The sequence below is a fragment of the Harmonia axyridis genome, chromosome 6 (genome assembly GCF_914767665.1).
Source record: "Harmonia axyridis chromosome 6, icHarAxyr1.1, whole genome shotgun sequence".
In the NCBI taxonomy this organism is placed as follows: Eukaryota; Metazoa; Arthropoda; class Insecta; order Coleoptera; family Coccinellidae; genus Harmonia; species Harmonia axyridis.
The window spans coordinates 23,576,709-23,593,014 of record NC_059506.1 but is presented as its reverse complement, the minus strand read 5'-3'; the positions used below and the strand labels follow the sequence as shown (position 1 = coordinate 23,593,014).

At 35.4% G+C, this 16,306-nt stretch overlaps 1 protein-coding gene across 1 annotated transcript; it reads left to right on the top strand.

The window, feature by feature from the left end:
* Positions 1–42: 42 nt before the first annotated feature.
* Positions 43–9,916, top strand: LOC123682077 (UPF0193 protein EVG1 homolog). Its single transcript, XM_045620472.1, has 3 exons — positions 43–228; positions 2,880–3,224; positions 9,651–9,916. The coding sequence occupies exons 1-3, from the start codon at positions 138–140 to the stop codon at positions 9,830–9,832; spliced, it is 618 nt and encodes a 205-aa protein (XP_045476428.1). The 5' UTR covers positions 43–137; the 3' UTR covers positions 9,833–9,916.
* The last annotated feature ends 6,390 nt before the right edge of the window (positions 9,917–16,306 follow it).

Sequence of the window (16,306 nt, the reverse complement as noted above, 5' to 3'; positions counted from 1 at the left end):
TAAAACTATTATGAAAACCATAGTAACTTGGAAACTTATTCTCTGACATATCACTTATACCGCACATTTGTCAAATAATTTGTCAATAAGTTCGGATGAAATTGGTTTAGTAAAATTAAACATATATTACCAGGAAAATGGAGTGGCCGAGTAAAAATGTACCTAGAGGGGGTATGTTACATCCACACAGAGTGCGGTTTAATCCAGAAACAAAAAACTATTTGAAAAGTAAGTAAGTTTTTCATGACCGGAAATGCTAACATGCAGTTCATTTTATTCCCCATTTGATTTATTCCTCATTTTGATCTAGGCCCGGTTTAGGTTGATAGTGAAATGTTTCTTCAGATAGTATAACATGATCGAATTCAAAATTGGAACTTTCAATCAATGCCAAGGAAAGTCCAAGCCTTAAATTTGGGGGGGGGGGGGGGGATAGTGGGCTTCAAGTTTTTGATGGGACCATTTCGTACATTGTCTGCTTGAAACATATATTAAGTGTAAGATGAATCCATTTGGAGGGGTCATGACCCCCTTGACCCCCCTAGGACCGCGCTTGATCAATGCATGATTAATTTGACAACCTATATATTTTTTTCTTGTATTTGAGAGGGTGTTGATTTATTCACAGCTGAAAGAGATTGCATTGTGATTAAGTGATGGAATATTAAAAGGTTTTCTAACAAGAGGTTTCTTTTCGACATTGAAAAAAAAAAAACTAGTAGGCATATTTTAAGTAAAATCAATGGATTGTAAAGAGGAAGGACGGCCATCAACATCAACGGTGGAAAACGACCTAAGCCAAATGGCCACTACGGCCATGGTTGCAGCACCATATTCTTTCCATGAGATTTTCCATGACCAATTCACATATTTGCGGGTGTATGTCTTCTATAACTTCAAGAATTCTATTTTTAAGTCCACATCAATTTCTTCCTATTCAGGCCATAAAAATCATAGTTTAATTCCCAAGATCTACGAGGGATCGACAAAAAACAGCAATATTTTCAAATGTTCTTGAGCGATGCACATCGTTTAGATTCTTCACATCAATAAGTTGTCCCAACAGCTCAAATTTTTCAAACAGTACCACTACTGCCGGTCAAGAAGGTGCTTAACCACGACCAAAAAATGCTTTGCTTTTGGTTTTGCAAAATTTTCGTATTCGTAGTGAATTCCAACGATTTCAATGCCTTTCTGAAGCCCCCCTTATCCCCCCTCTTTGGGTACGCCAATCTAATTTAACACTACTCAGAAACTACTAATAATATCAATTGAAAATAAGCCAAATCAAAGAAATCATTGAAATATTTGTAAACATTCATTTTGAAAGAAGAAACACTTAAAACACTATATAGACCTACCAACGCACCTACGAAATTTGGCTCGAGAAAGTCTGTATTCTCTTAAGGACTTCGAAATGATTAGGCACATATTTTTAACTCAAAAAGTCGCATCAATATCTACTGCTCATATGATTTGCTCAGAAGTCTCCAAACTTCTTTAAGAATTTCAATATAATTGAAATGAGGTGAAGTTCAATTTGAAAAAAGTTTGCAGACATCTGAGCAAATCATATAAAGATCAGATAAATATTGATGAGACTTTTTTCGCCGAAAATAAGCAGTCATTTCGAAATCTTCAGAAGAATTCATTATAAGGTAAAGTTGAGTATAATCTCCTTTTCAAAAGATCGTACAACTATTTTGAAAACAAATTCAATGGATAATATCATCCATTTAATTTTATTGAAAAAAGTAGCCTGAATTGAAAGGAACCACAAGTGGGGTATTTCGAAATCAGATTCTCATGGGCATTCTCATAAAAACGGGGTAGAATCGTGTTACACCACTTAAGGACCAGCTTGTGGAGACAGAAATATTTTAAGCTTATGCGCTGTATACTGTCAATTCCGTCAAAATTTGAATAATTCTCCAAGCCCAAAACCTCAAGAATAACCAATTAGAGCTCTGTGCAACATTAAGTTTTGATATCTCAACCAGAATCAAAGAAAATTTGAGAAGAATATCGAAAAAATACTCAATATATTCGGAAAACATTGACTTGAAGTCAGGAGCTTTTTTGCGCTCATTCGTGCATTCGCCAATTGTATCTAACCTTGTAGACCAAATAATTTTATATATGAGGTCTCCAAAGGTGCAATTGGGGCATGAAAGAAACAACCCTAAAAAAACTCCGGACTTTGAATCAGTGAAATTACAAATAAATATCATGATTCAGAGTCATTCGGGGTAACTGAGCGCAGGTGATTATTTGTGAAATAATTTTGAGGTTAAGATGTGCGCATCGTACACGTGCCCCAGTGATCTTTCATTTCACCTTTTTTTGTACATCATTCTTTATTCTACAAAATAATCATGCCGCGCACAAATATAAGGAAAAATCCCGAACGAGTACCAGTGACAGATCAACAAATAGCTAGAGCTGAAGAGCTTATTTGACTGAGAAAGAGAAAAAGACGTGATGCGAGTCCTATATCTTCTAATTTAAAAATATAATATGTATATATTCAAAATATAATAATAATAATACTTTCATTTGTATTGTTTGTGTGTTTCATTTAGGAATACGTCCGTACTTACACCACATGCGCTTACTTACCCCGTATGGGTGCGCACAGTTACCCGCAATACGGGGCAAGTAAACGCAACTCGAGTTTTTCTGTTTTATCGTTTGTTGCGAAAGTAAAAACTTTGTATTTACCCGATTATATTTCTCCATTTATAGACCTGTAAATGCTCTATAAGATAAACTCATTTTGATTGATCTTACTTTAGTATTCCAAAAGTAATGCGACTCGAAAGGCCAAAGTGCGCACAGATGCCCCGAATGACTATACACTTATTTTCATCTTCTTTTAGTTCTAACGGACGAGAGCAAAATGGCGATCGCCCAAAGAAAGAAAAGCGAATACAACTTGAGAGACTACGAATCCACCCCGACTCCAAGAAGAAAGACGAAGAAGAGATTCCCGAAAGTTGTCATCCGACCAGGTTCATCAAAAAGAAGGAGTTATGATAGCATAGTGCAATCAGGAGTGTTACAGAGGGAACCTTTCGTACCAAAACCGATAGTGAACAGAGAAGCCGAGAAGAAGAGATTGCAGGATTCTATGACATACGGCAAGGAGGGACCACCAAAGCCTGTCGTTAAAAAACCTGCGAAGAAGCCAGAGAAGTTCAGACCATTGAATAGATTCGACCAATGTAAGTTTTTTTTTTCTAATGTGCATTACTTGTAGGTACCGTACAGTTTTTCATGCCTCGTTTTGACGAGTAAGTAGAACAAAACCATTTACTTTATACTCTGCAACTCAATACTTATGAATTTTATTGATTAAGCTATCGAAATATTTTGAGCATGATTCGGCTAGTGGAATTGCTTACAATACAATCCAAACATACCTACCAAATTTAATCGTACATCGAACTTGCAGTAGATCACGAAATATTTAGTCCGGGAGCCAGGTGCAAATTTGGTTGATTATTTCTTCTCGAGAGATACTTGGTGAGATGCATCAGACAATAGTAATAAAAAGCCTCGTGAGCGTCAGCTACGACTCGATTGGGGGGGAGAGCGGCGGCAGCCCCCCAAACACGAAGAAAAAAAAATACATTCAGTCATTTTCTCCCAACTGAAAATTTGTCAAATTTTAGCTTACCAAATATTTATACGGAAAAATACAATAAGCTGGCTATAGCATAGTCTATTATACGTCAGCTGGTGTCGTCCCAAACATGAAAAAAAAATTATATTTTCAATGATTTCCTCTCAAACAAAAATTTACCGGATGATTGCTTATACAGGGTGGCCACTTTTTCAATGGGATTGTATTGGTAACTTTTGAACCATAAGAGTTAGAAGGTCGGTCAAATGGAGAAAAAGTTGCATGCATGGAAGCATTATCAAGCAGTTCAAACAAATCGAGATTATCAGGGCCGGTTATCGAGATATTATAAGAAAAGTAAATTCTGTCATTTTGATTTTTATTTTTTTCCCACTTTATTTCAAATATTATCAAAAAATTTTACAGGAATTTTTTATTCGACAGTCAATTGTTCTCAATTTGACATAATCAGATTTCGTATCCAACGTTTCGTGCTCTCTGGGCCACCTTCAACCTCATTTTTTTCAATACGGACCCGTATATTTTATGACACTTTTCGAAATAACTTTTAACGTGGAATTCCACGATATATCATACCATGTCATTCAAAGTTGATTTTCAGGTGATTTTGACCCTTATCCAAATTTCTTTGGGTCGGACCTGTATTACATTAGGCTACCTTTAGTTTAATTAACAACATTTCGATGAGAAAATCAACTTACTCATCTTGAACTGAATGGAACATATCAGAATCAAATCAAGAAACAAGTAATAATTCTTTACATATTTCAATTCATAATAATTAAACGAATTATCATTTAATGAAAGAAAAATCGAATGATTATTCGAAAGTAAATGAAAATGAATGAAGTAAGTGTTCGAAATGTCCACCATTTTGTAAAATGCACTTAACGGTTTTGGAACTCATATTTCTTATACATTTGCTTATTTCGTCGTCTTAAATACCTTCCAATACATTCTCTTCTCGCGAGAAATCACTATTGTTGGATTTGTCATTTGTTCCATTGAAACAAATTACAGAATCGAACTTTATTTGATTTTGATATCATTACGATGTAAGTTTTGCAAGGCTTGGTATTCAAATTTAAAATCATTGTATTCGCGTCTTTTGACTATTTTATTAACAGCAGTTTTTGATAAATTGCATTCACTACAGATCCGACCCAAAGAAAATTGGATAAGGGTCAAAATCACCTGAAAATCCACTTTGAATGACTTTGTATGATATATCGTTGAATTCAGCGTTAAAAGTTATTTCGAAAAGTGTCATAAAATATACAGGGCCGTATTGAAAAAAATGAGGTTGAGGGTGGCCCAGAGAGCACGAAACGTAAGATACGAAATCTGATTACGTCAAATTGAGAACAATTTACTGTCGAATAAAAAATTCCTGAAACATTTTTTGATAATATTTGAAATAAAGTGGGAAAAAAAGAAAAATCAAAATGACAGAATTTACTTTTCTTATGATATCTCAATAACCGGCCCTGATAATCTCGATTTGTTTGAACTGCTCGACAATGCTTCTATGAATACAACTTTTTCTCCATTTGACCGACCTTCTAACTCTTATGGTTTAAAAGTTACCAATACAATCCCATTGAAAAAGTGGCCACCCTGTATGCAACTATGGATAAATATATATGTCAGCTGGCTGTATCTTGGTGAAAAAACCGTCAGCTGATACTTTGAACCAGGTTTCCCTCGACTTACTGCTATCTGATTTTTTTATTTATCACAGCAGTATATTAACAATCAGCTGAAATATTTTCATGTGGGAGGAAATGACGTATCTTTAATTATTCGGCATTACACTACAATATGAGTGTTCTGATTAAATAAATATATCGGTTACCATAACAATGCTTCTTGAATATGGCCGTAGTACCCCTATCACGCATACAACCTATCCCCACCAAGCATACCTTAATATTTTCTATGTAAGACAGGCGTGTGATGCTTCGATTTTTAGAAATAATGAGAATAATTGAAGATACGTTATTTCCTCCCTCATGAAAAGTTTTCAGATGATTGTTAATATACTGCTGTGATAAATAAAAAAAATCAGCTATCAGTAAGTCGAGGGAAACCTGGTCAGCTGATGCATTCAAATGGGCAATAGATGCATCCGCTTAACTTCTACGTAATAACTTTCAAAGTATCAGCTGACGATTTTTCCACCAAGATACAGCCAGCTGACATATATATTTATCTATAGTTGCATATAAGCTATCATCCGGTGAATTTTTGTTTGAGAGGAAATCATTGAAAATATATTTTTTTTTATGTTTGAGGCACCAGCTGACGTATAATACACTATGCTATAGCCAGCTGATTGTATTTTTTCGTCTTGATATTGGATTAGCTACAATTTGACAAATTTTCAGTTCGGAGGAAATGACTGAATGTATTTTTTTTTCTTCGTGTTTGGGGGGCTGTCGCCGCTCTCCCCCCCAGTCGAGTCGTAGCTGACGTTCACGAGGCTTTTCATCACTATTATCTGATGCATTCTACTAATTACCGTTGGAGAGGAACTTGGCCATGTATATCTGTTACTGGCTCCCGGACTAATTGGAATGCTTAGATATGGTTTATCTAGTGTTCTTATCTCTCTTGGAATTCTTTCTAATTCCAACTCTAAGGATCAATGCGTTGGATATGAAGGGTTAAAATAATTCTAGTTCAAGGTTATTTGCACTTTCCATGAATGGAATTTTAGATAACGTTACTTACATATTACTTTTTGACGATGATTTGAGAATATTTAGAAAAATAGGAAGTTCACCTGATCATCTCAATATACTATAAAAATGGTGTGTAGAAAATGAATTATGTGAGGAAATACAGAACGATGACGTTCAATGGAAAGCTTTCACCAAGTATGTTTGATTATCCCTAGAACTCAGTAATAAATATATATGGAGGGAGCATGTCATTGTCAGGTCAGTAAGCAAATTTTGTCCCCAACATGAACTATCAAATTTGACATGAAGCGCTCGGAAATGAAAACGTTTCAGTGATACGATATTTCACACAATACGCGAGTTTTTTCACAAAGAACGCACTTCTTATGTCCCATTGTGAATCAACGTTTCATATCAACTCAAAATATATTGAGGTGAATAACTAGGTAATTTAAAAATTCTATTAAATGTACCTCATTCGTTAAGTATACATATGTGATCGAGTGTTTGCGCAGTTAATGCCTTGATTTGTTCATCACATCAAATGTTTGTATTTTTTGGTTTATATTTATAATATTGGCTTTCAGCACGGTGTATTTTGACCATACTGTAGATGCTTTCAACTCGTAGACAAATGGGAGAAGTTAGCAATCATCAAATTTTAGATTGCGAGGTCGTTTTTTTCTTGAAAATAACCCATGAAACGTTTTCGAGCGTAATCATATATTACTTTGCATTTATTCGACAACAGATTGAAGATTATATTTTCAGCAGTATTTATCAACTCTGGTGGTGTCCCGTATATCCGATTATAATCATTACTGTCCATTTCAACTATTTTCGGAAGATAAGTGTCAATTAAACCGAAATAAGTAATGATTATCCAATGATATAGTGCTGAAGGCTTGCACGGTAGGATTGTTCTACATAATTAAAAAAAAAAAATTCCCAATTCTGTCCTTCCGTGAAAGCTTTTAGCATTGTAAAAACCACTAAATACACAATGTGCTATGTATTTCCTAATTACGTCAAAATTTTCCGATTTTGAGGCAACATATCTATAATAAGAAGTTTTAAAATTCGTTCTTCTCGAAAACGGTGCATGCAATCGAAAAAACAGAAGAGCATGTTTCTTCAGTATGAACCATTGGGCTTTTACAATGTTGCACATGATTCCACCTGTGACGGCTGTAGCTCCGTTGAGAAACATTTTCGAAAAAAAAAAATGTTTAACACCTCAATATTTCTGATCGGAGAATATGTTGGTATTGACTCCAAATTTTGGAAATCATGTATACAGGGTGGTTTTGAAGGAGACCGTCAGAGTTTAGGAGAAGTTTACACTAGCCCAGACAGCTTCAAAACAATGGTTAGTTTATGGCTGGAGGCTTCAATTGTGACAATACAGAGTGTCCGATTATACTTCAATTAATAACTTTGCTAAGGCTCATTCAATTTTGATGAAATTTTTCCATTTAAGAAATACGAACTCTCCTTTATATCTCTGAAATGGTAATTGATTTCTATGATCTGTTATGAAAATTACTGAAAAAAACCTCTTAGAATTTTGTTAATATCTCGAACAGAAACCGAAATATAGTGAAATTTCTGAAACAGTAATTTTTAAAAAACACTCTGAACTCGACAACGAATAAAGATATCTAAGATCTGCTCTTGAAATCTTATTACTTCGAAAAAGAAGTTCAGGGGTCCTCGAAGATTTTCTCTTTAAGTACTCAATTCTCCCTCAATTCATTCAATGAGCATAGAACATGGGACACTTTGTACAATGCGTTTCCGAAACTATTATAATTAGTCATTACCAAGGTGTTGTTAATTGAGAATTTTGTTTCGAAGAAGTACAATATGTAAATTTCGCTCCAAAGTAGTGAGAAGTTTCAAAATAGTTTTTTCAGATGAAAATTTAGGTATATGTTATTTCACATATTCTGAATAAAATCATTCAATTCAGAAAATAACTTCTTATAGACTTGAACACAAATAAAACAACAAAAATGAAGACAGATAACTGCTGAATACAAAACATGCATGGCCAAACTAAGGATCAACAGAAAATTCACTTTGATTTTTTGAATGATTCCATTTTTTTAAATGCATCTTTGCTCTCACTTTATTAAATTTCCAATCGATCTTCTGATAAAAATCATATGTATTCAGCATCAGTAAATAATTTCGGCATGATGGAATACACTTAAAAAAAATTTTAATACCAATGTCAGAATATTCTCACTGTTATGAGCAAAATTTCGATATTGTTCTTTGTTGAAAATATTTTCTCAGAAAACCGAAGGTATGCAAAAAAAATTGAAAACACCTGAATAATAACTCATTATGATAAAATCTGAAAACGCTATATACACGGTGTTTTTCAACCAGCATAATTAATTTAAACTTATCACAATAATAACTCTGTATTTTGAAAAAGTATTAAAGTTATTGAATTTACTCATTCATATTGTGGCACACTGCAATTTTCATCAAACTTGAATGAGCCATAGCAAAGTTAATAGTTGAAGTAGAATCGGTCGAATCACCCTGTAGATTCTCAATCAAGGCCACCAACCATAGACTAATAGTATACCTATTCTAAAAAGTTGCAGAATGGGCTCCTGTTTCAACACGAATGTGGAATTCGAAATCGAGCAACAAAGAAGCGAGTTTTAAAACGCATGAGCGTCGGAATTGCCTTCTGCAACGAGTACCTATTATAGGTGATATTTTCTCTATTTCAGTGAATTAGTTGATATTTTCACTCTTTCAGTCCAGTTTTCTCGAAATTCAATGAAAAATTCAGATTATATATCCTAGTGACATTTGTTTTGTATCTTGGCAGTTGGAGTGATTGTGATGTGAATTTGAATCATACGTTTCGAATGTTGAAATAATTTATCATTACGCATTCAATTCATGAATTATGTCCGAAATCGATTTAACACCACCAAAATTTAAAGAACTTGTGAATAATGTAGCAACTCATTTCTCTATATCCAAATTGTTGAAATTTGATAGGTTCGGAAGTCAATGTAGACAACCAAAAAACGAAAAATATAACTATAAACAATGCTGTAATGAGTTCATTACAGCACTGTTTTTAGTACTCATAACTATACTGAAATAGAGAAACATTGTTTCGAAACTGTCTTGACTAGTGTAAACTTCTCATGAATTCTGACGGTCCCTGGAATCGAATCAAATATTCCACTAAAATATCTTTTAAAATTTCAATGAAATTCAAATAAATCGCATTATAAACTAAAGTTATATTGAGAAAAATCTATTGAAACCTGGCCATTTTTCAGTGGTGCAAGAAATCAGGGATCGAGAAGATTGGATAGCGGAAATGGCTCAACTGGGACAAGACAAAAAATATAAGGAGATCATCGATTTGCAGATACAGGAACGGATCCGTGAGATGAACAAGTTGGATTTGGATGGCGATGATTCCCAAACGCCAGCTACAACCGTCAGAACATCTGTGTGAATTGGTTTTTTCAAATCATATAAGTATTTTTGTATTTTTCAATTTTATAAATCTATCAAATACATTTTTAGTATGCTTCTAGAAGAATTATTACATTCTTATATCGCCCTTCGAATGCATGCGGATTTTTTCTTGGAGCGTTCATTCCCCGAACTAATCTCTTCATTGTTTCGTCAAAATGCTTGTACTAGGATTTTGAATTGGTGGGGCTGAACATCGAACGAGAGAAAAAAACGAAGGGTTTACAATTTTTTTTTAATAAATTTGTTAATAATGTGTTTGTCCACCGCTATTATCTATACACTCCCCAACACGTCTCGGCATTGATGCAATAAGATGGTCTATTTCTTCTTGAGGGATACTATCCCAAGTTACCAGTACTTCATGTCTCAGAGTCGCCAAAGTCCGTGGGGCCTGGGGTAAATTTCCAAGCCTTCTACCCATTTCTTTGCTCGGGATATGCATCAGTGGAAATTTGACTTGGACTGATCATGTGACTGAATTGTGTAAAAGGCTTTCCACACCATTATTTGCCATAAGACAAATAAAAAATATGCTCACAGAAAACGAAGCACTCCTCACCTATCACTCTCAGTTCCATGGACGAATGACCTATGGTATCATCCTGTGGGGTGCGTCGTCGGATGCACTCAGGGTCTTTCTGAAACAGAAGAAAGCGATAAGGTTGATAGCTGGAGTTAATCAAATGACAAGTTGCAGATCGCTGTTCAAAAAATACAAAGTACTTACCGCCCCATGCTGCTACATGCTTGAGTGTCTCCTCTACGTTCATGGAAAAAAACTCCCGAAACACTCAAATGTACATGACCACCTTACGCGATCCAGAAACAAAATTGTGATTCCCAGCCACCGCATTAATAGAACACAAAATACGTACATCTTCAATGGTGTTAAGATGTACAAAAAACTTCCCGATCACATGACATCACTTCGTGGAGCGACCTTTAAGAGGCTTGTGAAAAACTTACTTATTGAAAATGTCTTCTATTCCATAGAAGAATTCTTGAACCATCAATTCTAGTCATTATATTCACGAGTCAATTTTGTATATGTATTATATATTTATGATATACAGGGTGGCCATTTGAAAACGAAACAGACGAGATTACAGACGAAATAAAGTTTTTCGATAGAAATGCTCGGACAGGTCGATTTCTGTTTCGAGGGGGACAACTTAAGATGTAGGTTACGGACGCATAGCGCTTCAACCCTTGCTACTACAACCCTCACCCCCAAATTTTGAATAGGGAAGATGGGGTGAGTGATACCTCATTTGAAAGGTATTTTTATACTGATTTTAGCACAGTAATTGTTTTTTCATTTTATGCATTAGTTCTCGAAATATTTTTAACTAAGTATTTGAAAATGAAGTGGTGTTTTCATGGCACTTGTAGTGTTTTGTGAAAAATCGATATTTTGAGCTTCAAAACAACCATGACTGTGGCTTCCTTCCTAACTAACTAACGCATGAATATTTCGAGAACTAATGCATAAAATGAAAAAACAATTACTGTGCTGAAATCAGTATAAAAATACCTTTAAATTGAGGTATCACTCACCCCATCTTCCCTATTCAAAAATTGGGGGTGGGGGTTGTAGCAGCAAGGGTTGAAGCGCTATGCGTCCGTAACCTACATCTTAAGTTGTCCCCCTCGAAACAGAAATCGACCTGTCCGAGCATTTCTATCGAAAAACTTTATTTCGTCTGTAATCTCGTCTGTTTCGTTTTCAAATGGCCACCCTGTATGTGTTTAAATGTTATTAACGTGTGTACTAATGTTCAGGACATCTGTAGGTATACTTTGTCTTTTATTTTATTGACCTACCCTGTAAAGTTTTGAGGGAAATAAACGAGTATGAGTATGAGTATGAGCATGATGTCCCAAACAAGCTCTATGTGCGAAAGATCGGGGGATCTGGGCGGCTATGGCAAAAGATTCACATGAGTCGCTTCGAAAAAGTTTAAACTAACTCTGGCAATATGACGTGGGCTTTATCTTGTTGAAATGTTGGATTTTCGAGTCGGTTAAGGTAAGGGAGAACCTCGGGGAGAACATATGGCTCCACTATTTCTTGAAGGTAACGCAGCGCTGTTATTTTACCTGGAACAAAGATTAAAGGTGACTAACTCGCAATGTGCAATTGCATCTCATACCATAACGCCTGATGTCCGGTGCATATGAAGCTCACAATTTTCTCCTCGACGTCGTCTAACCCTTCTTCGGCCATCATGTGCACCCAAGGAGAATCGAGATTTATCAGATAAGACGACCTGATGCCATTCCACATTCCAATCTGTAATCGTTGCCGGCGATGCTCAACCGTCAGAGGTAACACAAAATGGCGTCGATAATGCTGCAGTCTAAAAGATATATGGCGATAAACCGTTCAGACAGTTACGATGGCCTTGTTCTCCTAACCACTCATCAGGTAAAGATCGAGTTGTGGCAAATCGGTATCTAATGGCTATAAGGTATAAGACGTCGATCTTGAACTTCATTTGTGCCCCTTCGACGTCCGGAGCCTACTCTTCTCCGATTTTGAGCATTATCATGATAATGATAACATCTTGTAACAGTAGTTGGATTTTTGTTCGTACGGTAAGCGATTTCTCGAAATGACAATCCGTAGACCAATAATTCGACCTAGCTGAGCTAAACAGCTCCTTCTGGGTGTTGCAGAAGTTCGAAGTAAATATTATAGGTTATACAGGATGTCCTGGGAGAAACTGTACCTACATACTATTACTAGAGAAGGTCAAGGTGAGTCGGATTGACTGCAAAAATTTAATTTCTGTCTCAGAAAGCTACAAGGTGGTTTTGCATATTCATGTAAATAAATAAACTATCATCAGAACCAAACTCAACGGCGGAATTCATTGAAACTTGTGATGTTATTGACCCACCTTGAGGTCAAGTCAGAGAGATATTATTCAAATATTCCAGGATCGGGCTCATTATTTCTCATTTGAAGTGTTCAGTTTAAAAATATCTCTTGGTATTTGAAATCATTATTTATATTCTCAAGAAGTACATAAATTCAGCTGCAATATGCGGTATCACTCAAAGTTGTCAAATCTAACATTCTAACAGAGTTCGATAGATTTGATTTATTCAGGAGTGAGGTATCGTAAAAGTCGTGAATGAATATAAGGAGTGAAAATATTCTTTGAAACACAGTGAAAGTTTAGTACATATATGATATTTATTTAGGTACTAATATGAAATTATTCATGAGTGAAACAAAAATAAAAAGCAGAAAAAAAATATGCTCAAAGACAAAATAAGAATTCTTCGAAACATTTTTTGAGGTCATTTTCTATTATGTAATATATTAATTGCACATAATCTCTAATTACCACTTCGAGTAGCATTATTGCGTATTTTTTATGACCGAGCAATCTCAGCATTCGTTGGCAACTTCGTCGGCTTTAGGAAGAATTTCTGTTGGACGTGTTCAACCGTGATATTTAAATTCAACTACTAAACTTCTAATGGCCTCTTATTATTTGCTTCGAAAAAAAGACGATGAAATGAATCTACAACTTCGTATACCGTACAAAGTTTGGTCATCGCAGGAGCGCCAGAGGGGAAATGAATGGGTTCCAAAGTTTGACTACTACGTGAAAAACCACGTGTTGGAATAGGAGAACCATAAAAAATTCAAGGAGAATTTCGAAAAAACTAACGAATATTTCCATGGACATATAATGAATAGAGTTGAGATTTCGGGTGTAGATATGAAATTATTAAGATTTAAATTTCAATCTTATCACATCATTCATAGAAAACTGAAAAAGAATACTGGAAAATGAATACCCAATATCACTGTGATTATAGTTACGATCAGTTCGAGATTTGGCGTATATAAACGTATATTGTTTAATTCGGTGGGAAATTTCATCTAGATCCAAACCATAGAAAATTCTAGCGGAATATCGAGAAAAGGAAAAATCAATATTGTAGTCACAACACATATCACTGCGTTAAAATTTATTGTAAGTAATAAGGGTTTTCCAATTTTTGTTTTCATTTTGAATTGCCCCCTATTTGGGCAGCTATCATTTGATATGTTGGCCAAACTTCCATCTTATGGCTTGCCTACTCAGCTTTGTTCTCTGCTAGCTAGTTTTCTCTCAGGCAGATCTCTTCATGTAGTTGTCGATGGAGTTTCATCTGACTCTCTAATCATAAATGCTGGTGTTCCGCAGGGATCAATTCTAGCACCAACACTATTTCTACTTCACAACAATGATCTGTTGGGAGCAACTTCATGTTCAGTACACAGTTGTGCGGATGATAGTACCCTCTATACCGCCTTCTTTTCCAAGGCTACTATACCAGCCCGCCAAATCAGTAACGGACGAGGAAGAAATGTTAATAACATAAATATGGACTTGGCATTGATTCTTGAATGGGGATCCAATAACTTGAAGGATTTCAATGCAGACAAAACACACGCATGTCTTTTCTCTAGAAAGGCAGATCCCAGTATGCCCAACATGAGCTTGTCAGGAGTAACTATACCTTTGAAGTCATCCATCTCGATGCTTGGTATTACTCTCAGCAATAACCTTTCTTATCTTGGGAAGATCACGTGAGATCAATTGCCAAAAATGCATCCCAAAAACTTAGTTTTCTGTTTCGTGCTAGGAGCTATTTCACTTCCAGTCAGCTACTTATGATTTATAAGGCACAGATCCGACCTGTCCTGGAATACTGTTCCCATGTTTGGAGTGCGGCACCTAAGCATATTCTGAAACTGCTGGATTCTGTCCAAAAAAGGGCAATTCGTCTCGTCGGTGATGTCTCGCTTACAAACTCGCTCACCACTTTGGAACACCGTGGAAAAGTTAGCGATCTGTCTCTATTTTAAGGATATTTTCATAGGCGGTGTTCTTCTGAAATATTAACAATCGTTCCTTCTTTGGCAGTCTCTTCGAAGTTGACCCGTCAAGTTCAGTCTTCACACCCCTTTGTGGTCGCGTTGGAGACCTGCAAAACATCTCTTTTCAAAGACTCGTTCGTCCAACGAACAGCAAGGCTCTGGAACACATTGCCTCAATTCCTACCTCATTGCATCAATTCCTACCTTCTTTCCCTTGGTTCTCACGATGTTCTCTGAACATTACAGGATATCTCCTTTCGTGGGAACCAGAACATAACATTTTTTTATATATATATATTTATATTATTTTATTTATATATATATATATATATATATTTATATTATGGCACTATGTTACGCCCCATATTTTCAATGTCGTTCTGTTTCCAGCCTTGAAAAAGACCAGAAATAAAGGTCGAAACGTCGGCATCTCATTAAGGATTTTTATTTACCCTGTCCTCTTTGCCACTACATAGTTGAATATATAAAAAAAAAAGTTGGTGATGTGAAAAATCTGAATTGTGTGCGTACCTCAAGAACAACTTTGAATATTGCTGTTGATTCCTCGTTGATCTTGGGAATTGGACTATCATTAAGAATTTTTATGGCTTGCATTGGAAGATATCGATGTGCACAACGTTTATTTTAACCATTTTGCCATGCAAGCAACGAAACAATCGCAATTTTACAAGAAAAGATTCTTGTAGATCTTGAGATTTAAAATCTTTAGACTGTTTTCTTTGGGGCTACTTAAAAGTTAGAGTCTATGATTATGCAGGATTCCTTGAATTTATACAGCCGGAAATGTGCTAATTGGAAAATATCATGAAAAGGATATGGTACAGCAACGTAGCCGTGGCGGCTATTTGGTTGATATTCCCATCGTTAATGGCATACCTTCCTCTTTACAATGAAAAACACCCATTGATTTCTCTAACAATATACTCGTTTTTTTTTCAATATCAAAATAAAACCTCCTATGGGAAAATCCTATATAAAGATTAGTGATCTTAAGGTTTGTGCGAAATTTCATGTTAGTTGCGAAGTGAGAACCAAACTTCTCCATTTATTTGTTTGAAGCGGTCTTGATGTTTGGTTTATCTTTTCAATGACGTAAGTTTTTATAAAAAAATCGTTTGCTGGATTTTGCCATCAGCCAACTGCAAAAGATTTGCATCCCAAACAAACTCACCTTGGAAGTTTTAAGTTCATTGGTAGTTTCTTAATCTAGTTACATTGTACAGGTGGACCAAATTGCAGACTTTTGTACACATGCAAATTGTACACATTTTTTTGTTCGGCCAATTTCCATGAGAAATTCACTTGTGAAAAACTCATGTCGAAATCTATCATCGTTACATATTTTCAAGGTTTCTCGAATATGTATGTACATTTCAGAAATATTGCCGTTACTTTTTCTCTCGGAAATTTCTCATTTTGTGAGAATATTCTTGAATCAACTTTTCACGTGATATACGACGATTTCAATTAAATTTCCCGCAGACTGATTTTCATCAGATATTGCTAAGAGAATATTTGTTTTCGGATAGGACACCCCGGATATTT

Coding starts and splice junctions, on each gene's coding strand:
- LOC123682077 (XM_045620472.1), top strand. CDS start 138: ATGGAGTGGCCGAGTAAAAATGTACCTAGAGGGGGTATGTTACATCCA. Junction 229..2,879: donor AACAAAAAACTATTTGAAAA/GTAAGTAAGTTT, acceptor ATCTTCTTTTAG/TTCTAACGGACGAGAGCAAA. Junction 3,225..9,650: donor ATTGAATAGATTCGACCAAT/GTAAGTTTTTTT, acceptor GCCATTTTTCAG/TGGTGCAAGAAATCAGGGAT.